Raw genomic sequence first — 22,046 nt, forward strand, 5'->3', positions numbered from 1 at the left:
AGCTAGGGAAAACGGAAAAAAATGGCGGACAGCATGGTTTGGCGACCCCCGTGAAATGGTCATTCGACCCCAAATGGGGTCCCGACCCACAGGTTGAGAACCACTGGCTTAAATGCAGCCCAGGCACCCATAATCTAAAGTGTTGGCAATTCCCCCCCCCCAGCTTGGTGTCATCTGCATGTTTGATGAGTTCCCTTCCTGTGCCCTCACCTAGATCATTTAGGACAATGTTCAAGATAACTGGGCCCAGGGCAGAACCTTGAGGGACCCCACTGCATGCTTCCCTCCGTGTAGATGTCATTCCAGGTAGGACCTCGTGTTGAGTGCAGTTGGCCAGCCAGTTGTGGATCCATCTGGTGGTGATGCTGGATGAAAGAAAGCTGAACGCTCTCCTTTATGTATTCAGCACATATCCTGAATATGCATTAAGGGAAACTGGCTTGGCGGTGGACATTCGTTAACTCTAGTTGTCCAGCTGGCCTCAGGCCTTTCTAATGGAGCCAAGTCCAGCCATCATTTTGTTGTCTTCTCTGCTAAGATCTTGGGAGGAAGTTTGTTGAATGCTTAGTTCAGGAGTGTCAAACTGCCGGCCTGCAGACCGGTTGCATCATACAGATGCCACGCCCACCCCAGCTCCGGCAATGCAAAAAAAGTTGTGACACGTCGCAACACATCACGTGACGCAGCGAGTTTGACACCTGTGGCTTAGTTGAAGCCAAGGTGTGTGTTAAGGAAAAGTTTTGCTGATTTAGAAACAGCATATGATAAGGTACATGGGCTTAAATTACGAATGTTGTACATGAATACAGGTGACTCTTGACTTATGACCAGCTGCTTAGCAACTGCTTGAAGTTACAATAGACCCCCCAAAAAGACAGATTTGAAGTTCTCACCCCGGTCATGTGATCACAATTTTGGTACTTGGCAACGGGCCCACATTTATGGCTGTTTGCCGCATTCCATAATCATGGGACTGTGGTTTACATCATTTTTGCTTAGAAACCAGGATTTACTTCTGGTTCTCACAAAAAGTGCTCCATAGCTTAACAACCTCAGCATTTGCTTCATGATTGCCAAAAAATGTTGTAAAATTGCCCGTGATCACGTGACCCATTTTTTGACTTGCCTGCTCAGTCAGGGTCATGTGTCAAGGGTTACCTGCATGGAGTCTGAAGCTGGTGGCTAAATAAGAGCAGTATGTGATGGACATAAATGAAACACCCGGTAAATAGAGGAAGCAATTGCTGTGATTGGGGCTGGCAGTTTGGTGGTTCTGTGAAGCAGTCCCCGGGTGAAAAGCCCACACGGTTGCATTTTACTTCAGCTTTCCTTTGCTTTACAACAGCCTCTCTAAACAGCCAGGTGAGCCCAAGTGAGTGGGAAGTTTTGGGGACTCTTGTAGCCCTTTCCTCCCAGTCTCCCATTCTTGGGAATGCTCAGCGCAGCTGCTGAAATGATTAGCAAAAAGAGAATTGAGGCTCGTATTTACATTGGCTGGAGAGAAAGGGATTCCCAGAGAGTAAGCAGGTGGACCATGAGGAGTGTGCCTCAGATGGGATGCAGGGTTGGCTGGGGTTGGCTGCCTAGGAGGCAGGCTAAAGCCTTTGCTATGGAACTGATTAGGGTCTCACCAGGGAGGATAATGAAGGTCCACAGAGAGCTCAGCTTTTTAACCTGCGGTTGTCGCTTTTTAGGGACAAGTGAAGAAGCTCAAGAAAAGGAATCCCTTGTTGAAGCAATCTCTCCGCTCTGTGTGGAAAGAGAGAGAGAGAGAGAGAGGTAGAGACACAGAGAGAGAGAATGTCACAGATGCTGTGGAATTGGTTGTGAAGTAACTTTTTAATGACCATTGTAACTGAACAGTTGTTGTCGCTAAACCAGGAGCACTTGTAATTCAGCATTGAGCATGGAATAAGATATGGGTGTTGGTTCCCTTGGTTGTTCAGCATGTATACTGATAAACGTGTGAGAAGCTTTTGTGCTGTGGGAGCAGGTGGGGTGGGGACATGAATGTGGGTGTCTATTTGGATAATGTGGAGGGTGAGGTCAGAAATGATTTACAGTGAATGCCAGCTAGAAGATTGTGTGACAAGCAGCATGGAACTATAAAAAAACAACCGGGGCCAAGTCAGCTGTGCTTAGCAGGGAAGGTTGCAAATTGACGAGCCAATGGTGGATTGGGAAGGTCTGCAGGACGTCTTCTGCTCTGGGGGGCCTCCAGGGTGGAGAGGCCCTTGCTGAAGCTTTCTCCGGCCTTCAGGACTGGGTGCAAGTGGCTCCCCAAAGACACCCCCCCCACTGCTGTTCCCCCCAGTCTGCGCAGAGCTGCCTTTGCAGTGGCCAAGGCCACCGTGCCAGCAGGGAGAGCAGGCGGCCCCCCAGGGGAGGGAGGGCACTTGGAGGGGGAGGCTGGCCAGGCTTCCCTCCGGCCCCGTGAGCAGCCCCTCCCTCTCTGCACGCAGCCTTTCTTCCGACTCCTGAACCTGCGCAGGCTGGGCCTGAGTGACAATGAGATCCAGCGCCTCCCTCCTGAGGTGGCCAATTTCATGCAGCTGGTGGAGCTGGACATCTCCCGCAACGGTGGGTAAGGGGCCCTCGTGCCTGGCGGGGGGGGGGGGAGACTGCTGCCTTCCAGGCTATCCAGGGTGGTCTCTCTTCCTGTCTTTTATGCTGGGGGGAGGGGAGGGGGAGCAGGGCTTGTTTGGCTCTGAGATTCCTCGCTGACTCCTGCCCGTCTTTGGGCCCTCTGCTCCAGACATTCCGGAGATTCCCGAGAGCATCAAGTTCTGCAAGTCCCTGGAGATTGCAGACTTCAGTGGAAACCCCTTGTCCAGGTAGGAGAGAAGTGGCCGCCTGGGGGCGCCTGCCTGTCCTTCCGGAAGGGCCTCTCGCTGGGGGGGGGGGGGGCTGGCTGCACGGAAGGGCTTTGGGGCAGCTGTAGGGAGGCTCTGTTGGGAGGGGCAGAGCGGGGGGGGGGCGGAGGTTGCCCTGGGAGAGGCTGAAGCGTCTGGTGCCTTCCCCTCTGGGGTCTTGAGAGCCCCAAAGGCCAGTTGCCCTGCAGAGACCTCCAGGCTCCCCCTGCCTCTCCTGCAGGCTCCCCGAGGGCTTCACCCAGCTGCGCAACCTGGGCCACCTGGCCTTGAACGACGTCTCCTTGCAGAGCCTGCCCAACGACATTGGCAAGTGAGTTGGTGCCTGGCGTGGGGGGGGGCAAGGCGTGGGGCAGGGCCCACTCTTCTGCTCAACCCGAGCCCTCCTTTCTCCCCCAGCTTGGCCAACCTGGTGACCTTGGAGCTCCGTGAGAATCTGCTGAAGTGCCTCCCGGCGTGAGTGCCCCTTTGTCCCTGCCCTGGCGGAGGGGCCCCAGAGGAGCCCCGTGGAGGGGGGGCGCAGCTCCTGTGCTCCCAGCGGCCCTGACTTTTCCCCTCTGCCTTGCAGTTCGCTCTCCTTCCTTGTCAAATTAGAGCAGCTGGACCTTGGGGGCAACGATCTGGAAGTGTTGGTAAGGGAGCCTCGAGGGGGGAGACCCACCCTTCTTTCTTTTCCTAGCCGGCCTCGCCCACTGGCTGTGCGGCTCCTTCTCACCTGAGCCCAGGACAGAGCTCTTCGCCCCGGATCCTGAGTGGGGATGGCCTGCCCCTGCTCCAGTCTCCTCTCTCAGCAGGCCTCTCGAGGACTGGGCTTGAGGGCGCCCCCCGGGGGAGGAGGTCCCGGGAAGGGTGTGTGCCATGGAGAGTGATGTTGTGCTCCTCTCCTTCACAGCCAGACACCCTGGGCGCCCTGCCAAACCTGCGTGAGCTCTGGCTGGACAGGAACCAGCTCTCCTGCCTGCCCCCGGTAAGTGTTTCCACCCCCTCCCGCGCCTTGGTCTTCCCGTGCCGTGGCCAGGGCCTCGGGTGCCTCTGCCTGGCTGACATTTCCGGTCCCAGCAATAAAAACGGGGTTATCTGCAAGCGGACAGTCTCTCCGGGAGCCGTGTCCCTCTCTGGGAACCTTCTGGTCCCGTGGGACACAGGCCGAAAAGCAGGACTGCTACGACGGGCTCTGAGCTGATACCTCGGGCAGCCTTCATGGGCCAAGGAGCTATGCTCAGAAAGCGAGGCTTTCTTTGGGGAGGGCGACAAATGGTCTCTTTCGACTGTGGACAGGGACTGGGGGTCTGCCAACAGGCAGCATCGTCAGGGAGAGGGAGGGATCCGGCCTGGTAGGGCAGGCGGCCCACGCTGCAAGAGTCGGAAGTGTTGCTTATACCCGAAGCTTCCGTGTGGAATTGTTTGGGGCGTCCACGTGTTCAGTGTGGCAGGAATGAAGGGGGCCAGCTGAGCCCCGGGGAGGAGCGCCTTGGTGTCCTGAGGGTCCAGCGCAAAGAAGCCGGAGTGTAGCAGAGCAGCCATCCGAGTCAGCCTGCCTCGCTTCCCTCTCTGCAGGAGCTGGGCAATCTGCGCCGGCTGGTCTGCCTGGACGTCTCCGAGAACAAGCTGGAGCAGCTGCCCGATGAGATCAGCGGGTTGGTGGTGCTGACGGACCTTCTTCTGTCGCAGAACCTGCTGGAGATGATTCCCGACGGCATTGGTGAGTGTGGCCATACTTGGGGGGACCCTTGAGCGAGATTGGGGGGGGGTGTCTTCAGAAACAAGGAAGCCGTCCCACAATGGTATCGGCTTTGGCGTTGAAATCTGCTTTTCATTTGTTCTTATTTCTGGAGTTGGGAGGAGCTTTTTGGAGAACTCGTTCCTTGGTACAGAATTTTGGGGAACACAGCTTTGCTGGGGGGGGGGAGGCGAAAAACATCCTTGATTGGAAAAAGAGTGTCATAAAACCGAAGCCCTTTAAGCTTTCGTTATAAAGCTAAAAGTCGGTGCTCTTGTTGTTGTTGTTAGTACCATTTATCTATACTGCACTTTCCCGCTAAGGGGCATAAGAAGCTTAAGTACCAGAATGAGAGCGTAAAAGCGGGATGCGGACCAGTTGGTTATGGCTTTTGTTAAAGGTCTTCTGTCCTCTGATGCCCAGGTGGGCACCTGCCTTCCCTTGAGAGGAGCGCTGGGGATGGGCTGCTCCAGCAAACGCCCAGGCAGCTTCCGGTTCCTCTGCTCCCAGATTACGCCTCTCTCATTAAGCCCCTTGAATCTGCTGCTCAGAACAGAACAGAACAACAAAGTTGGAAGGGACCTTGGAGGTCTTCTAGTCCAACCCCTACTCAGGCAGGAAACCCTATATGATGGTGCCACGTTTCTGAGAGAGCTAAAATCCCCAAAGGGATTGTAATCACCTCCCACAGAATCCAGCCTGGAGCAGCCCTGGCTGCGCAGGGGTCATCTATACTCTCTTGACCTTTGCCCAGGCCAGCTGAAGCAGCTCTCCATCCTGAAGGTGGACCAGAACCGTCTCACAGAGGTGACTGAAGCCATCGGGGACTGTGCAAACCTGTCGGAGCTCATCCTCACCGAGAACTTGCTACAGGTGGGCATGCAACTTGGCTCTGCCTGCTACGGTTTAGGCAGACGCTCTCCAGGTGAGCTCGCTGATCTGCCAAGGGTGGCGGTCTTACGCCTCCACCTCCGGGTGCTCTTTTCTCAGACCCTCCCCAGGTCTCTGGGGAAACTCACCAAGCTGACCAACCTCAATGTGGACCGGAATCGCCTGACGTTGCTTCCTGCAGAGATTGGGGGCTGCAGCAGCCTGAATGTGCTCTCCCTTCGAGACAACCGCCTGGAATTGCTGCCCCCGGAGCTTGCGAGCACCACTGAGCTGCACGTCCTGGATGTAGCAGGCAACCGGTACGGCTGGGGTGGGAGAGGGAAGCAGTCCAGGCTTGCTTCAGAACTGGCGCCCTGGGCCAGCCGAGCACCCCTCACCACCCCTCATTGTGCGTGTCCGCCTGGAGGTGGCTAAAGGTTGCCCGGTTTACATGGGCTCTGCATTTTTGCCTGTTCCTGAGCGGCTACTCGCAACCACGACTCGGATGACGTATCACTTAGCGGTATGAAAACAAAAAATGTGCTGATTTAGAGCAAAACAGCCCATCTCAGTGAGCCAACATCTCAGTAGCAGTGAGCACATCTCTCAGCCTGGATATAAGTAAGAGACTGTGTGTGAGCTGTACAGGCAGTCCTCGACTTAGCGACTGTTTGTTCCAGAACTATTCAGAATTCTGACGGCGCTGAGCAAAGGGACATTCGAACCCCTTCCGAAGTTCCAGCCGTTGCAGCGTCCCTTTGGTCACGTGATAAAAATTCAGGCGCTTTGCAGCGCACCTGCCCTGAAAACAGCAGGAGCGCTGCAACTCTCCCCACATCGCGGGCCTCAGCTGGCTAGGCCCACTGGGCAGGAGCCTTCCCCCCATCCTGACCCTCTCCTGGGGCCCGGCTGCGCGAGTCCCCTTGCCTTCTCTCTCTGTGCAGCTGCTGACAAGTGTGCTCAGCCAGCGTGAGGCGCAGCTCCTGTAGGAAACCAGCCCATGTGATCTTTCCAGAAGTAGAAAAACCCACAGGACGTGGCGATGGTCAGGATGGGGGGGGGAGCCAAACGTGGCAGGGCTGGCATTCCTGTTTCTGGAGCTCCCCGTCTCCCTTTCCACTCGCAGGGCTGACTGAATTAGCAAGCAGAGGAGCCTCCACCTGGCGCACCTTTGTCCTGGAAGGGCCCAGGGCCAGCGGCCAGCCTCTGCTCATCAGAAATCCCTTCACGGTCCACTCTGCGTGTTGGCCAGTCCTTGTCCACAGTTTAAAGAGACCATTTGTCGCCCTCCTCCCAAAGACAGCCTCTCCGGCTCGGAGCCCGTCGTAGCAGTCCTGCTTTTCGGCCTGTGACCCACGGGGCCAGAAGGTTCCCAGAGAGATTCGCGAGGCTCACAGATACCCCTGTTTTTATTGCTAGAACCGGAAATGAAATTCTCCATAGCCTGAAATAAACATGTTTGAGAACCTCAGAGGAAGGTATTTCTTTCAAGCTGCTTAGAAAAGCAGGATGCAAATGAACCACTAGATGGAAAGGAAATGATCTGGCTCCGAGGGGGTTCTGAAGCATAAATTTCTCCTCCCTGTCCAAGACTGGGAAAAAGAGTTCATTGGGTTATTTAATGAATTGGGCTGAACAGGACACGTTCTCTCTGAAGCTCAGGGTAAAAAAAGACATCAGTGCTTGACTTACAATCACGTAAGCTAAATGATCTGGTCATTAAGCAAGTCACCGTGGGCCATGCCTGATGTTACGGCCATTTGTGCCGCAGGGGGCGAGCGAATCGCATGGCTCCACCCACTGACCCGGATCATGGGGAGCCGGCTGAGCGGCTACAACTGGCAGCCACATCACCACAGGGACGCTGTGATGGTCATCAGTGCCTTCAAACTGTCGCTAAACGAACAGTCGTACATTGAGGACTACCTGTACAGCACAACATGAAATGGGAAAAGCAAGTCGTTATTGTGGACTAATAACCAATCGGGGTGTCTGTTGCCTAGAAGGAAAGGCTGAGAAGCAGGGACGGGAGTCCCTGAGGGAGGCGCTCTTCCTGGAAGGGCCCTCATCTCCCACCCCTTGGTCATCGGGATCCCCTGTGAGGTGGCCCTCCCTGGGCCTGGAAGCGGAGGGCCCTTCCAGCGCCTCAGGATGGGCCCGGCCTTCCTGGGAGAGGCTGCCGGGAGCAGAATCGGGCCCAGCAGATGCCGCTCCACTTCCACAATCCTTTCCCAGCAGCCGTGTTTGTCGTCTACTGCTGGTGTGTGTGTATGTGAGAAATTGGAAAAGAGTGGGGAGCCATGGACGGGCCTGATCCTGCAATACTACCTCCCATTCTCTTTTCCCATTCTCTCAACTATGACCTGGGAGGTCTTCTAGACCAGCCCCCTGCCTGGGGCAGTAGGGATCCTCAGACTGTTCCAGACAAGTCCTGCCCAGCCTTCGTTTCAAAGCTTCAGCAGCTGGAGCCCCTGCAGTACCAGGAAGCCAGCGGTCCCGCCGTGCCCTGCCTGAGAATTCCCTTCACTTTGAGCTGATCTCTTCCTGGGCCTTCATCTTGCCCTTGGGGGCGGCCCAGGCTTCTTTTCTGGGACAGCCCCTCAAAGGCTGGACGGCGGCTGCCGTGTCTCCCCTCAGCGCTGTTTCTCTGTTTCAGGCCAAGGGTAAGCAAGACCTTGAGCTGCTCTTGGTGGGATTCACCTCGGCCCCTCGCCCTCCTCCTCCTCCTCTGCGCACTTCCCAGTTCCTCCGCTGCCTCTTTATTTTGTAGCCACGAGAGCCAGGTCAGTATTCCAGGCGCACTCTGACCACTGGGTCACTTCCTGCAATCTTAGCGTTACACCCCTGTTGAGGCAACCCCAGATTGCGTTGGCTCGCGTGGCCTGCAGGACAGCCGGGTCCTTCCCACAGGTATTACTACTTCCCAGCCAGGTGTGGCCTGCCTGGTACCTGCGCTTTAGATTTTTCTTATTGAAGTATTGGGCCTTATATAACCGTATCGTTAAGACGGCTGAGTGTTAACGTCTGCGGTGCTGCTTTTGAACCTTGAATTTGTCTTCTGGTGTGTTCACAGCCTTCCCTGGCTGCATGTCATCTGTGCCTTTGGTGAGTCCCCTCCTGTTCACCTAATGGAAACAGGCGCCGGTGATTCGGCCAGCTCCAGCTCCATCTGGCAGTGGGACCGTCCTTCCCCTTTATTCCATCTTAGAAGAAAGAATGCGGTAGTCAACTTTTATCAAATGCCTTCCTGAGGTCAAAGTGCGCTACATTGGCAGCACAGCCTTGGTCTGCTATTCTAGCCACTTTGTCAAGAAAAGCAATCCTAGTTGTCCGGCGTAGTCTGTCTTCAACAAACCCGCATGAGCTTCTGCTCATCGCTGTTTCTTTCTTAATGTTGCAAATCCATCGTTTGGTGATCTCTCCTAGGAATTTCGCAGGTGCTCATTCCTAGGTATTCCCAAGGCTATTGTTCAGAAGTTTCCTGGGTCCATTTTATTTCCTTCTTTAAAAGATCGGGCCAGTGTTAGCTCTTCTCCAGTCTTCTGGCACATCTTCTGTTCTCCGCCAGCGGCTCTGAAATTCATCCAGCTCCAGCTAGGATACAATCCACCCAGTCCAGGAGTTCCGAAGCCACCCAGGTCAGCCGGGCGCCCCCTCTTGCCTCTCTGCAGTCCAGCAGCCCAGCCTTTCTCTCCCTCTTCTCCAGAGGACAGAGCGGCTTTGCTTTGACCTTCCTCCTGCCCATGCACAAAGAGGCCTTCTTTGTCCGTTATTTTTGGCATTCTTTGCAGGCCTCAACTGAGCCTTAACTTTCCTGACCCCCAGCCTTACCGATTCTGGCTATTTCCTGAGGCAGTGTTTTTATTCTGTTTTGCTTTTTTTTTAAAAAAAAAAAACCTGTTTGAAAAGGTTTTTCTAATTTGTTTAAACAAAATCTTTTTTTAAAAAATGGTTCTTTTCGTGTAAGCTCCTCAGAGCTTCTAAAGCAGCCGGGCCGTCTCCTCAGGAGTCTCCCCTTTCCTCCTGTTTGCCACGGAGTCTCCCATTTTTCAGAGTTTCCCAACCCTCCTGAAATGTTTTGCCCTTCAGGATTTCTGTCCTTGGAATCTTTACTACTTTTTCTCTTGGCTCTCCTGAAATTCGGAATGCTAACCTGATCACCTTCAGTTCTCCCCGAGGGCAGTGCCGGCATTCCTGGGAACCCGGAGTCCCTTCGCAGTCGGGTGGCTGGTAAATTCAGGCCAAGTAGCCAGTCTCCCTCCCTCCCTCCAGGGTTCCTGCCGCTGCCCCCTGCTAGTAAGCCTTAAGTCCTGGGGAGCCGATCCTTTCGGTGCTGCAGAAATGCCCTTTTCCCACAGGGAGGGGCTGCCCGGATCCTCACCTCGGCCCTTGGGCTTCCCTGGGAGCCATCACGCCGGGGGAGCACACGTCCCGCTCTCACTGTGGAGAAGAGAAGGTTGTGCTTTTCAGAGAGAGCAGAGGGCCCGCTCCCTCCAGGAAGCTCCTGGCTAGTCTTGCTGGACCTGCTCTTCTTGGCTTGCTCTTCCTAATCCATGGGACAGAGGCCGAAGGGAGGAAGGGGCAGGGCAGGCTGGAGGACACAGGGGTCAAACTCGGTTGTGTCATGTGACGTACCGGGGTGGATGTGGCCTGCAAGTGAAGCGGGGGGGGGGGCACCAGTTTGACACCCTGCTGTCGGAGATCAAGGGTGGGCCAGCTGTGCATATCGATGTCTCCCTCCCCCCAAAACAAATGGCAGGAGAGTCGATTCCAAGGTCAGGGAAGCCTATGGGAAAGTTGCTCCCAGTGGCTGAAGGCCCCCCTCAAGAGGACCCCTAAGGTCAGGGGAAAGGGGGCTCGTTGAAGGAGCCCCACTTAGGGAGGAGTAGGGGGTGCAGCAAGAGAGGGGGCATGGGTGCTGGGGGGCCATGGGGTGGAGAGAGAGGGAGGACTCCTCATGCTCCGGGTCCCAGGATAAGAGGCTCTGGGCTCAGTCCTGCTCCCCCCAGCTCTGGGATTGCGCCCTGCTGTTGATCAGCCCCAAATCTCCCTGCCCCTTTTCTTTGGAGTCCAAGCAACACCGGGCAGCCCCCCCACCAAAAAGGAAGGGGGTGGGGAGAGGTCTGGGGTACCTTATTCCTGGGAACTTGCTTTGCCCAGAGTCCTCTCAGCCCCCCCTCCCCGCCAAGTGCAGGGGGAAAAGTCCGAGTCCAGCTCTGGCTGCTGCTAACATCGGATGTTCTTGCTTGACATGTCCCCTCCCCATTTGAGCTGGCAGCTTCTGGGGGAGGGGAAGGCAAAGGGACCACCCCCCTGATGGCTTTCCATGGCCGCAGGTTGCAGCACTTGCCCTTCACCCTGACCAACCTGCACCTGAAGGCCCTCTGGCTGGCGGAGAACCAGTCGCAGCCCATGCTCAAGTTCCAGGCCGAGGAGGACGAGAAGACGGGAGAGAAAGTGCTCACCTGCTACCTGCTGCCCCAGCAGCCGTCCCCCAGCTCAGGTAGTGACGGGGCCCTGGGGCCCAGCCTCTCTGGGCGGGGGGGGGGGCGGGAGGAGCCCAGCTCGCCCTCACTGCCCGCCCCCTCTGGGTCTCCCCTGCAGAGAACCTCCTGCAGAACAGCCTGGATGAGAGCTGGGCGGAGGCCAATCCCAACCGGGTCAGTGTGATCCAGTTCCTGGAGGACCCTCAAAGGGAGGAGGAAGAGGAGGAGGAGGAAGCTGGTGCCGAGAAGAGGGTAATGGCCGGAGAGGAGCAGGGCTGGACAGCCAGAGCGGGTGTCCGCTCAGTCCTCAGGCTTCACTGGCCTGGCCCGGGAGGGTGGGGGGAGCAAGTGATCCTCCCGCTGCTTCCTAGAGGGAGCAACTGGAGCTGATGGGCCTCAGAGGAGCCTGGCTGTGCCCTCACCTGCCTGCTTCTCTCCCCCCCCCCATGCTTTTGGCAGGGGCTGCAGCGCAGGGCCACTCCACACCCCAGCGAGTTGAAGTCCATGAAGAAGGGGATGGAAGTGCGACGCAGTGAGGCCTCCACGGCAGCTAGGCGGGACTCCGGTAACACTGAGGTGGGCACTGAGGGCTTCTGCCAGCAGTCAGGTGGCCTCAGCAAAGAGATGCCCGCTCGGCCCTGCTTCACGTGCACCTCGACCTCCTCACCAGCCTGGTCTCTTGGAGAAGAGGCCAAAGAAGGCAGCCTCTGGGCCTTGCCTTGCGCTTCAGGGCTGCCGTTTTAAATTGGCCATTTAGGGAGCAAAGTGGGGACCTCAAGGATTGGCCCTGTGGGAGGGGAAGAGGCTGTCGTGCAGCTGAGGGCCACGTTCACATTGGGGATGAGGGGGAAGTCTTGGTGTCGCAGCTGCAAGTTTCCCTGCCAGCCCCTCCCAACTTATTCTCCCCAGATCCTGAAAGCAGTCAGGTTGTTTGGGAAGAGTGGGTCGCAGGCCCCAGCCTTTGCTACCGACCCTCCCTTTCCTGGCAGTGCAGCCTAGTGGAGGCAGCCGAGGGAAAGCGTCCCAAGGTGACTCTGGTGTCCCTGGGGCCGTCAGGGCTGCCAACATCAACCGTCCCCCCCACACACAGGGCAAGAGGCTGAGTGCCGCCTCCAACCGCAGCGAAGACTCCCATGTCTCTGGCAGCACCCTCTCTGCCGGCGACGGACCAGAGGAGGGGAGAGAGGCAACACAGCCAGAGGCGGGCATGGCAGAGGCTCAGCCGGAGGGAGAAGGGAAGCTGGCAGCTGAGGAGAGAGGCCAGGCGCCACCAGAGGAAAGGCCCACGCCGGAGGAGACGGGAGAGGACCAGGAAGAGGAGCTGGAGTACTCCGAGGTAGGAGCCGGGAGGCTTCCCGCGGCATCTCTGCCTGCTGTGAGTGGGGCTGCTGGCCGAGCCGAGGGGAGGCCGGAGCTTCAGACTGTGGCAGCCTGCAGCCTGAGTGGCAGCCTTTCCAAGCCCTTTTGGACAAGGTGGGCACCTCGCCTCTTCTCTCCAAAAGCCTCTCGGCCACCCAAGTGTAGGGCGGAGCGGGCAAAGGAAAGGCACGAGTCAAGCAGAGGGTCAAGCCAGCAGGCTCTGAAGGCCACGATGTTGGGAGCACTCTGCTTCTGTCCTGCTCTTCTGTGACCGGAAGCGGGCATAGCCCTCCCCCCCTGCCCTGGTGACAGCGCACCTCTTTTGGAGGCCTTGGGGTGACGACACCCCAGCTTTAGTTTTATCTTTAGTTTTTCTACAATCATAATTTCTACGTTTGATTTGCATCTTCCTTTTTAAGACTGAATTTCTGCAAGCTGCCTAGAGCCCAGCTGGCATCAGGCAGTCAGATAAGCTTTGCCAAGAGGGAAAGAGCTAAGAAGCTTAGCTGGGTGTCCAGTCCAGCCACACATCCTGTGGGGGTCAGCCTCTTCCACCTTCTGTCCCCCCACGGCTGGCAGCAGAGCGGGGAAGGAGAGCGGTGTGTGTGTGTATAGGGCAGGGCTTTTCAACCAGTGGTACGGCAGGTGATACACGACCATCCTAGAAAAGTAGCGGGGGAAGGGAATGGTAGCACCGCACAAGCCTGAGCGAGAGATGGCTGGAGCTGCAGGGCTGTCAGGGCTCAGTGGAAGCACCAGGATCAGCGCCAGGCTCCAGCTGGAGCTCGGCGCTGATCCTGGTGCTTCTGCTGAGCCCTGAAGAAGCACCGATCAGCTGGAATGTTGCAGCATCTCCAGGGTCTTGTGATTTACATTCAGATGCTTGTCCACTGATTCCTATTTATGACGGTCACAGTGTCCCAGGGTCATGTGAAGAAACTTGCTGCAACCACCCAGCAGACGGGGGGAATAAAAACCAAATACCCACCCCGCCCCACCCCCACTACCAATCCTCAACAGAAATGCTCACAACAATGAAAACCTCAGGTTTTTGACACCCTGCTAGGGGACTGGTGGTATTTGGATATTGCCATATCCTAAAAGTGGTACAATGGGTGAAAAGGTTGAAAAGCCCTGACCTAGCAAGGTGTCAAAAACTTGATGACCAAAAAAAAAAGGAAAAAAGGAAAAAAGTGATAAAGTACAGGTAGTCCTCGACTTACAACAGTTTGCTTAGTGACTGTTCGAAGTTACAATGGCACTGAACAAAGTGCCCCCCAAGCCACAGCCGAGCAGGATACCTGCCTGCCCACCCAATGGCGCTCTTCCTCCTGTCTGAGTTTTCATAGTTGCGAGCATTTCTGTTGAGGATTGGCAGCGGGCTGGGGTGGGGGGGGTGTTTGGTTTTTATTCCCCCCGTCTGCTGGGTGGTTGCAACACGTTTCTTCACATGACCCTGGGACACTGTGACCGTCATAAATATGAATCAGTTGCCAAGCATCTGAATGTAAATCATAAGATCCTGGAGATGCTGCAACATTCCAGCTGATCGGCACTTCTTCTGGGCTCAGCAGAAGTGCCAGGATCAGTGCTGCTTTCCAGCTGATTGGTGCTTCTTCAGGGCTCAGCAGAAGCACCAGGATCAGCGCCAAGCTCCAGCTGGCACTTCCACTGAGCCCTGACAGCCCTGAAGAAGCGCCGATCAGCTGGAAAGCGGCACTGATCCTGGCGCTTCCGCTGAGCCCTGACAGCCCTGCAGCTCCAGCCGTGTCTCGCTCAGGCTTGTGTGGTGCTGCCACCGGTTCATCTCATTCCCCTCCCCCGCTACTTTTCTAGGATGGCCGCGTACCACCTGCCAGGTGCCCATGTACCACAGGTGGTACCCGTACCACTGGTTGAAAAGCCCTGTGCTAGGCAACTGGTGGTATGTGGATATTGCCATATCCTAAAAGTGGTACAGTGGGTGAAAAGGTTGAAAAGCCCTGGCGTAGGGACCCCTGGCTGCCCCTGCCCAGCTCCTCCAAGGCCTTTCCCTGCCTCTTCCGCACCAGCAGAGGGGCCTGCTTTATGACCGCTGCCCAAATGGTGACCCACAAAAGCCAGCCAGCCACAACCAGAGCGCGGCCAGGAGAACCAGCCCACTGCCTGGGGGAAGACCGATGGAGAGGGAGGGCCGCCCGTGCCTCTTTTCCTGAGGCACCCTGAGGCCTTTCCTCCTGGAGCGGAGGGGCCTGAGGTCCCTGCCAAGAACCCCCATCCTACAGCCGAGATTGGTCCTTAAAGGCCTGGGGACTGGGGCAAGGGAAGGCACAGCCGCCTCTGATGTTTTCGGCCAGGCTCTTCTCGCCCGCCAGCTCCCTCGGCTCTGGGAAGGGCCCGGCCCCCAGGTTGTCCCGCCAGCTGACTTGAGGGGCTTCTCCGCTTGTTGGGCACGAGGGGTTGGAGAAAGAGCAGCGGCATTTCAAATGAGAGGGAGTGGGCGATGGCAGCTCTCCCTCTTCCCCTGCTCTATCTGGCTGCTCACCCCTGTGCCCAGGGAGGGGGGGCACGCCAGCGGAAAAGCAACCGCCAAGAGGAGCCTGGCAGAAGAGGGGGGCGGCAGCATCACTGGAACGCTGAGATGAGCAGCTCGAAGCCACCCGCGTCTCCCAGGCAGAAGAGACCCCTGCCTCCCTCCTCGCACGCATGGCTTTCAGCCCCAAAGGGGAGACTGGCCGGCAGGGCACCCCACACGCTTCCGCCCACGGCCTGGTTCCAGGCTGGGAGGGGCTGGCTTGACCCTTCTTGCCCCGGCTGGGGGGTGTCTCTTTGCAGCCCACGGTGCATTTTGCGGAAGACACCTTGGTTCACAGTGAGGACGAGGAGGCCCCCCAGTTCCCTGCAGGGAAGCAGCGGCTCATCCGCAAGGACACGCCCCATTACAAGAAGCACTTCCGGATTGCTCAGCTGCCCCGCCCGGAAGCAGTGGTGGCCCTCCTGCAGGGCTTCGGGGCCGGTGGGGGCCCCCAAGAGGTGGAAGAGGAGGAGGAGACTCCGGAGCAGGCAGGGTGGGGCCAGGAAGAGGTGGCCAGCGAGGGGGCAGCGGCCCCACCCTCAGTCAAGGTGAGGGCCTTCCTGGGGGGGAGGGTTTTGACAGGGCAGGCGGGGCGGGGCAGGGGTGTGGAGGGGAGACCCAGTCCTCCTGGCCGCGCCGGCAGGATTGAGCTCACCCGCTCGACTGCTGGGAGGTGGGGAGGGGCCCTCCTGGTCACTCTGTGCTCCCCCATGTGGGTGGGGGTCTCTGTTGCTTGTTGCTCTCCCTGCTGGGGAGTCCCTGGGGCACGTGCCCTCCCGGGGAAGGCGTGACATCTTTGCCGCAGACCCAGAGAAGGCTGGCCGCCTCGCATCCCACAAGCCGCAGGGCTTCCAGCTGCTGATGCTGGCTCCGGTGGGTGCAGTTCTTTGCCTGGCCCTCTCTTGCTCTGCCAGCCTGGAGGCCTTGCCAAGAGGTGGGGTGAAGGGCCTTTTCCGGAGGGGGGAGGAGCCCCCACCCTGCCTGCTCTTGCTTTCTCCCCGCCTTCTCTCTCTCTGGTGTGATGGTCTCTCGGTGCTGGGTGGGGTCTGCCTGTCTGCCTGCCTGCCTCTCCCTGGTGGTGGCCTGGGGCTTCCCCACTAATCTGCCCTCCGCCTCTGCCGGTTGCTGTCCTAACAGGGGGTGTCGTTTGATCAAGCCAATAATCTGCTGATTGAGCCCGCTCGCATTGAGGAGGAAGAGGTCTGTACCGCCCACCCGGGTGGGTTTGTCTCTCTCCCTGGACTGGCGGGAGCTGCCAGCAGGGCTCCCAGGCCACCTCCTTCCCTCTCCCCTCCTCTCCTCTGCCTGAGCTGGGGAGGGGGCTCGCTGAGCCCCTCAGGGAGGAAAGGGCCTGGAGGGGGCAGGAAACTTTCCTGGCTGATGGGAACAGCCCCTCCCTGGAGGAGGAGGAGGAGGAGGAGGAGGAGGAAGCTCTGGGGGTCATCGCTGGGCCCAGCATTTTGCAGCTGCTCTTGGGGCCCGCAGAGGCCAGGCTGCTCTCGTGATCCCTGAGAGGTCCGTGGCAGCCCCGTGGGCAGCCCCGTGGGCTTGCGCTACTGCTCCCTCTGGCCTGGGATCCCGCTCCAGCCAGACAGCCCCTCTTCCCCTGACCCTTGCTGCTCTCCGTGCCTTTCACCCCCGGCTGCAGCGTTGGTAGCTGGGCTTCTGCCCCTGGGCTGTCTCCTGCTTTCGGAAAGGGGTTCTGGGTCAGAATGGCTCTCTACCTCCACCTGAGCACCTGGGGCTCTGATCCCCCCCCCGCTTTCCTGTCTCTGTTCCTCTGCTTCCCTTCCAGCCCTGGAGGGTCCTCTGGGGAGCTGCTGGCTAAGCGGGCAGGGGGCTCTGGGCATCATCCGCGAAGGGGGGTGGCCGGAGGGAGTTTTGAGAGGGGTTTCGCTCATCGGGGAGTGTGCCGGGGGGGCTACCCCAGAGCAGTCTGCGGAAGGTGTGCCAATGTCTGTCCGATTGGCTTGGCCTCTGTTCCTCCAGGGCTGCCCCCGGTTCTTCCCTTCCCCCTCCTGGCCTCCCCCTTGAGTGCCTCTGATCTCTAGTGGGTCTCCACGTTGTTCCACGTGGCTCCTGCCACAAGGAGGCCAAGGGGCCGTTGCCCAGCCGGTCTCGCCACCGGCCTCCCTGCCTTTGTCCCAATCAAAGCCGTGGGTCAGGAGGGGACAGGGACAGGGATAGGGTCCTGTGCGGAGCAGCTTCCCAAGGGGAGAGTCCCCAGGAAACAGACAGGCACCTGGGGAGAGGGTGTCTTCCAGCTGATCCAGGAGGAGGGCAGGCATGCCCTCCCTTGCACCCATCGGTCCCGTTCCCCCCGCCCCCCTTCTGCTTGGCTTCCAGTTGGCTCTGACGATCATGCGGCAGACGGGCGGCCTTGGCATCAGCATTGCAGGGGGCAAAGGCTCCACTCCCTACAAGGGCGACGATGAGGTGAGGGTCGGGGGCAGCCTTTCAGGGGGTGGCCCCGGGGCAGCTGCTGGCGGGAGGAGCCAGTCCCCACAGGCTTTTCCTCCTCCTCCTTCCCCCCAGGGCATCTTCATCTCCCGTGTGTCGGAGGAGGGCCCGGCGGCACAGGCTGGGGTGCGCGTGGGGGACAAGCTCCTGGAGGTAGGTCACCAGGGCAGCGGGGGGGGGGGCGTATCTGTTGCACCAGCCCTGCCTTGAGGAGAGGGCCCACGCCTGCTCGCTGTCTTGGAGGGATCAGCCGTGCTCGCCGGCTGCTGCCTCAGCTAACAGGACAGGGGTGTCTGCCGTGGCCAAAGGGCTTTGGGGCTGGTGGCCACCCCATCCCAGGGGCCCTGCTGGCTCCGCTCTGGCCGTCGGCTGTTCGTCCCTGGCCTCGCTGCCTTCAGGGCCTGAGGTTCGGGGGCAGCGGGGTCTGCGTGTGCTTGTTCAGTGAGCTCTCCCCCTCTCAGGTGAATGGGGTGTCCCTGCACAGCGCTGAGCACCACGTGGCCGTGGAGGCCCTCCGGGGCTCGGGCAGCAGTGTCTCCATGACCGTGCTACGGGAGCGGATGGTGGAACCCGAGAACGCCGTCACGGTGACGCCGCTGCGGCCTGAAGATGATTACAGCCCACGGGAATGGCGTGGAGGGCTGCACTTGGCCACAGACGCCACCCCAGCCGAGCGGCTCTCAGCCTGCTTGGTGCGGAACGAGCGGGGCCTGGGCTTCAGCATCGCCGGGGGCAAGGGCTCCACCCCATACCGGCCAGGGGACACGGTGAGAGGAGAGCATGGGGAGCCTTTCCTGCTGGTGATATTTGACCCCCCCCTCCCTCCCCTGGAGGATTGCTCCCGGCTCCTGCTGATGTGGGGAATCTGTTCGGGATGGACGGACGGAGCCCCCTCCCCTCCCCCTTCATTGGGGAAAAGGTCCTCCTGGGACAGTCAGTGATCTGGCCCTTCCTTCGCAGGGCATCTTCATCTCCCGGATCGCAGACGGGGGGGCTGCCCACCGGGAAGGGACGCTGCAAGTGGGCGACAGGGTCATCTTGGTGAGAGAAAGGGCTGGGGTGGGGGGGGGCTCCCCACTGGATGCTCTGGAAAGGCTCCTCTGGCTGAGCCAGAGAGCAGCTTCTCCTCACCCCACCCTGCGTGGGCCCCATTCCCTCCCCTGCCCCATAGCCGTGATGGCTGCCTCCCCCCATCCTCCCTGCTAGGTGGTGTGAATGGCCTTTCCTCCTCTCCCCCACCCCAAATAGCAGTGGAGGGGAGAGCTCATGTCATAGAAGGTCCCTCCCCCGTGGGTCGCTTGGGGGCAGCCTAGAGCGGGCTCCCTTCTTGAACCCCGAGCCTACCTTTTGCCCTCCCCCTCCACTGACACTGAATTGGGGCCGTTGTAGATCAATGGGGTGGACATGACAGAAGCCCGGCACGATCAGGCTGTAGCGCTGCTGACCGCCTCCCCACCCACCATTGCTCTGCTGGTGGAAAGAGAGGTGGCCCCCCAAGAGAAGGACCTCCCTGTGGGGCCATGTGGGGCCCGGCCCCCCTCGCCACCCCCTCTGCCCCCGCAAGGAGAGATCACGCTGGAGGAAGCAGCAGCATGCCCCCCCAGGAGCCAGCTGCCCAAAGACACGGAGAGCCAGTACCCCACTGAGGTGGGTGATGGGGGTTCTGGGGCCACTCTGGGCTGGCGGGGGCCACTGGGCTCCCTCTCACCTGGCTGGGGGATGCCGGCGGCTGCAGCTGGCCCCCCAGTCACCGTAGGGAACCTTCGGTCTGTGCTTTCAGGAGATCTGCCTGGTCAAGGCTGGGGGGCCCCTTGGCCTTAGCATCGTGGGAGGCAGTGACCACTCCAGCCACCCCTTTGGCATCCACGAGCCAGGAGTCTTCATTTCCAAGGTAGAAACGCTGGCGCCATGCCCCGCACGCACCCCGTCCAGCCCTGGCTCAGGTGCCCAGTGGAAGGGCCTGGAGGGTGCCCTGCAGCCAGGGCGGTCACTGCCCCCTGGAGAGGGGAAAGGGCCGCAGAGGGGCCTTCAGGTCCGCCTCCTTCCTTCTCCCCTTGGGCAGGTCATCCCGCGTGGCCTGGCCTCCCGCAGCGGCCTGCGTGTGGGGGACCGGATCCTGGCGGTGAACGGCCTCGATCTGCGCCAGGCGACCCATCAGGAAGCGGTCAGCGCTCTGCTCTCCAGCACCCCAGAGCTGCAGATGGTGGTCAGGCGAGACCCTCCCCCGCCCGGAATGGAGGTAGGGAAGCTCACCACCCCACCCCTGCCTTCGATCCAGGCTGGAGAGCCTCCTCTGCCCCACGGAGCGCCCCCCCCCAGACGCCGGTGTCTCTGTGCTGGCAGGAGATCTCCATTGAAAAGCGGCCTGGAGAGAAACTGGGCATCAGCATCCGAGGCGGCGCCAAGGGCCACGCGGGGAACCCCTTCGACCCCACCGACGAGGGGATCTTCATCTCCAAGGTACCTCGAGGCTCTCTGTGACTGGGCAATTGGGGCGGTGGAGGGGGTGCCCTTGCCTCCCTCTCTTCACAGAGCCCTGCATCCGTTGGGCTTGTCCTTGCCGGAGCAGACCCAGTGCGTCCAGAGTGGCAGAGCCGCCCCCAGACCCAAAGCAGCAGCCTCCCCTCCCACCCCCCAGTTGGAGCAAGGGTGCTCTTCTGAGGGTCTCCCCGGGGGGAGGGGGCGGGGAGAAGGCGTGCCGCCACCTTCCCGCTGCTTCGCTGCCTTTCAGGTCAGCTCCACTGGGGCAGCGGCCCGCGATGGCCGGCTGAGGATGGGGCTGCGCATCCTGGAGGTCAACCAGCAGAGCCTTCTGGGCATGACCCACGCGGAGGCGGTCCAGGTCCTGCGTGCCGTGGGGGACCGGCTGCTGGTGCTCGTTTGCGAGGGCTTTGACCCCAAGGCCGTGGCTGTCCTTGAGGTTGGTGCCCTGCCCTCCCGTCAGCCCTTCGCCCTCTGGCCAAGCCCCGGCTGAAAGCGTCTCCCCTCCTCCCCACCCCCCAGATGTCTCCCGGAGTCATCGCCAACCCTTTTGCGGCCGGCATCGGGCGCAAGAACAGCTTGGAGAGCATCTCGTCCGTTGACCGGGACCTCAGCCCAGAGGAGGCGGACCTTCTTCAGAAGGTGGGAGGAGGAGGAGTGGGGCAGCTCCTGAGGCTCCAGGGCAGGGCGGGGGACCCCAAGGGCGCCATCCCTGGGAGGAGGAAGCAGCACCCTCCTGCCTCCCCGCCCGGCTCCTTGCTGGTCCGGTTCTGCTGGACCCCCCCCCCAGGCCCTGCTGTGCACAGAAGCTGCCCCCAGCCTTGTGCTGGCGCAGCCAAAGGGGGCCATGGGGAGGGGGGTCTCTAATGGCAGCTGGTCTCCGGGAGCCCTGGGCAGGTCAGTAGTGGGCTCTTCCACTCGCCTGAGACACGAGTGGGTGGGTCCCCAGCTGTCCACTTGGCTTGAGAAGCAGAGGCCAAGGGGAGGGGCTGGGGGGTTGGCCGTTCTTCCACTGACCTTCAGCTGTGAGGGGGGGGGAGTGGGAGGAAGGCAGCTCTGCCTCCCTGGGCTTCCCTCTTGGCTGCCTCTTGTCCTCTGGGGGGGCACAACTTCCAGTGAGGCGCCATCTCCCCTTCCAGGCCTGGCATCGAGGCCGAACTGCTTTGGGCAGCCCTAAATGGCCACCACCACCATCATTGCCACCAAGATAGAAAAAGGAGGAAAACCTCTCCAGCTTCCTTTCTTTTTTTGCCAAGACCCCCCCCCTCCCCCAAATCTAGTAATTTTTCCTTAAAGGCCAACACTGATTGATTTCTTTGCTAGTGTTGTACCTGCCCCCTCCTCTTTTATTTATTTGTTAAATTTCTGTGCCGCTTCTCTTGCCCGGGGGGGGGGGAGCTACTCTCTTGCCAGCAATTTGGCCACACTTGTTTTCAGCCAGTTGTCCCAGTTGCAGCCCTGGCTGCCTTCAGCTTATGGGAGGGGGGGACTGGGGGAGTTGCTGCTCGTCCCCCTGAGGCTGGCGGGGGGGGGCTGAGGAGGACTCAGTGGGCCAGGGCCTGGGCGGGGGCAGAGCGGCCTGGGGGGGGCAGCCATGTTTGGGTACCTGAAGGGGAGCCACAGAGAGGGACTTCCAAGCGCCCCCCCCCCAGTAACAGCTGGAATTGGCAGCTGGCTGTTGCGAGTCATGAAGGTCACAAAGCGGCTCGTGGATTTTGTGACTCCTTTTATGCAGGTGCCATGGCCATTAAGCAAACCCCTTGTTTGCTGTGGGGAATTTTTTTCCTAGGAAGCCGGAAGTAAACAGTTTCCAGGGGGGGGGGGGAAATAGCAGGTCACATGATCAGCATCAGTGCGATCTGATTGCCAAGTGCCCTAAATATGGGCACTTGACTGCGGGGTGGGGGGAGAATGTCATAAATTTGGAACGGGCATAAGTAGAGGAGGTCTGTCATAGCCTGGAATGGCTGCCGAGCAACTGTTTAACCTGCAAACATCTGGGAAGAGTTGGAATTTAGAGGCATCTTTGATGAGCGGAAAGCAATCCCTCCTCCATAACTTGCTTTTTCCCAATTTTGCAGGAATTTTAAGTAAGACAGATGCCTGTTTTAGTTCCTAAGTGCCCCCAAAGCTCCTTCGCCCCCCTCCCCGGTCACTTTTCTCTCGGTTGTTCCTCTGAGGGGTCTGAGGTCACAGGACCCCCAGTTTTGCTGCCAATGTGGCGCATTTAGGGGGTGGGGAATCTT

General features: G+C 59.4%; 1 protein-coding gene across 6 annotated transcripts in view; it reads left to right on the forward strand.

Annotated features, from left to right (window-relative positions):
- Positions 1-22,046, forward strand: part of SCRIB (scribble planar cell polarity protein) — a 36,917-nt gene that overhangs the window by 6,755 nt on the left and 8,116 nt on the right. For 5 of the 6 annotated variants that reach the window (XM_039364619.1, XM_039364621.1, XM_039364620.1 and 2 more), the window contains exons 2-26: positions 2,463-2,580; positions 2,756-2,834; positions 3,094-3,183; positions 3,270-3,326; positions 3,439-3,502; positions 3,763-3,837; positions 4,428-4,572; positions 5,345-5,463; positions 5,581-5,780; positions 10,797-10,963; positions 11,065-11,198; positions 11,406-11,522; positions 12,037-12,282; positions 15,120-15,407; positions 15,997-16,059; positions 17,206-17,295; positions 17,395-17,472; positions 17,781-18,086; positions 18,280-18,360; positions 18,709-18,966; positions 19,100-19,210; positions 19,382-19,558; positions 19,663-19,779; positions 20,051-20,239; positions 20,323-20,442. In XM_039364619.1, coding sequence (XP_039220553.1) covers positions 2,463-2,580; positions 2,756-2,834; positions 3,094-3,183; positions 3,270-3,326; positions 3,439-3,502; positions 3,763-3,837; positions 4,428-4,572; positions 5,345-5,463; positions 5,581-5,780; positions 10,797-10,963; positions 11,065-11,198; positions 11,406-11,522; positions 12,037-12,282; positions 15,120-15,407; positions 15,997-16,059; positions 17,206-17,295; positions 17,395-17,472; positions 17,781-18,086; positions 18,280-18,360; positions 18,709-18,966; positions 19,100-19,210; positions 19,382-19,558; positions 19,663-19,779; positions 20,051-20,239; positions 20,323-20,442 — 3,489 coding nt within the window. The remainder of the gene's footprint in view (positions 1-2,462; positions 2,581-2,755; positions 2,835-3,093; positions 3,184-3,269; positions 3,327-3,438; positions 3,503-3,762; positions 3,838-4,427; positions 4,573-5,344; positions 5,464-5,580; positions 5,781-10,796; positions 10,964-11,064; positions 11,199-11,405; positions 11,523-12,036; positions 12,283-15,119; positions 15,408-15,996; positions 16,060-17,205; positions 17,296-17,394; positions 17,473-17,780; positions 18,087-18,279; positions 18,361-18,708; positions 18,967-19,099; positions 19,211-19,381; positions 19,559-19,662; positions 19,780-20,050; positions 20,240-20,322; positions 20,443-22,046) is intronic. The other variant, XM_039364623.1, reaches the window with a different exon arrangement.

This window comes from Crotalus tigris, unplaced genomic scaffold (genome assembly GCF_016545835.1).
Source record: "Crotalus tigris isolate CLP2741 ecotype Arizona unplaced genomic scaffold, ASM1654583v1 scf7180000019818.546109, whole genome shotgun sequence".
Classification (NCBI taxonomy): Eukaryota; Metazoa; Chordata; class Lepidosauria; order Squamata; family Viperidae; genus Crotalus; species Crotalus tigris.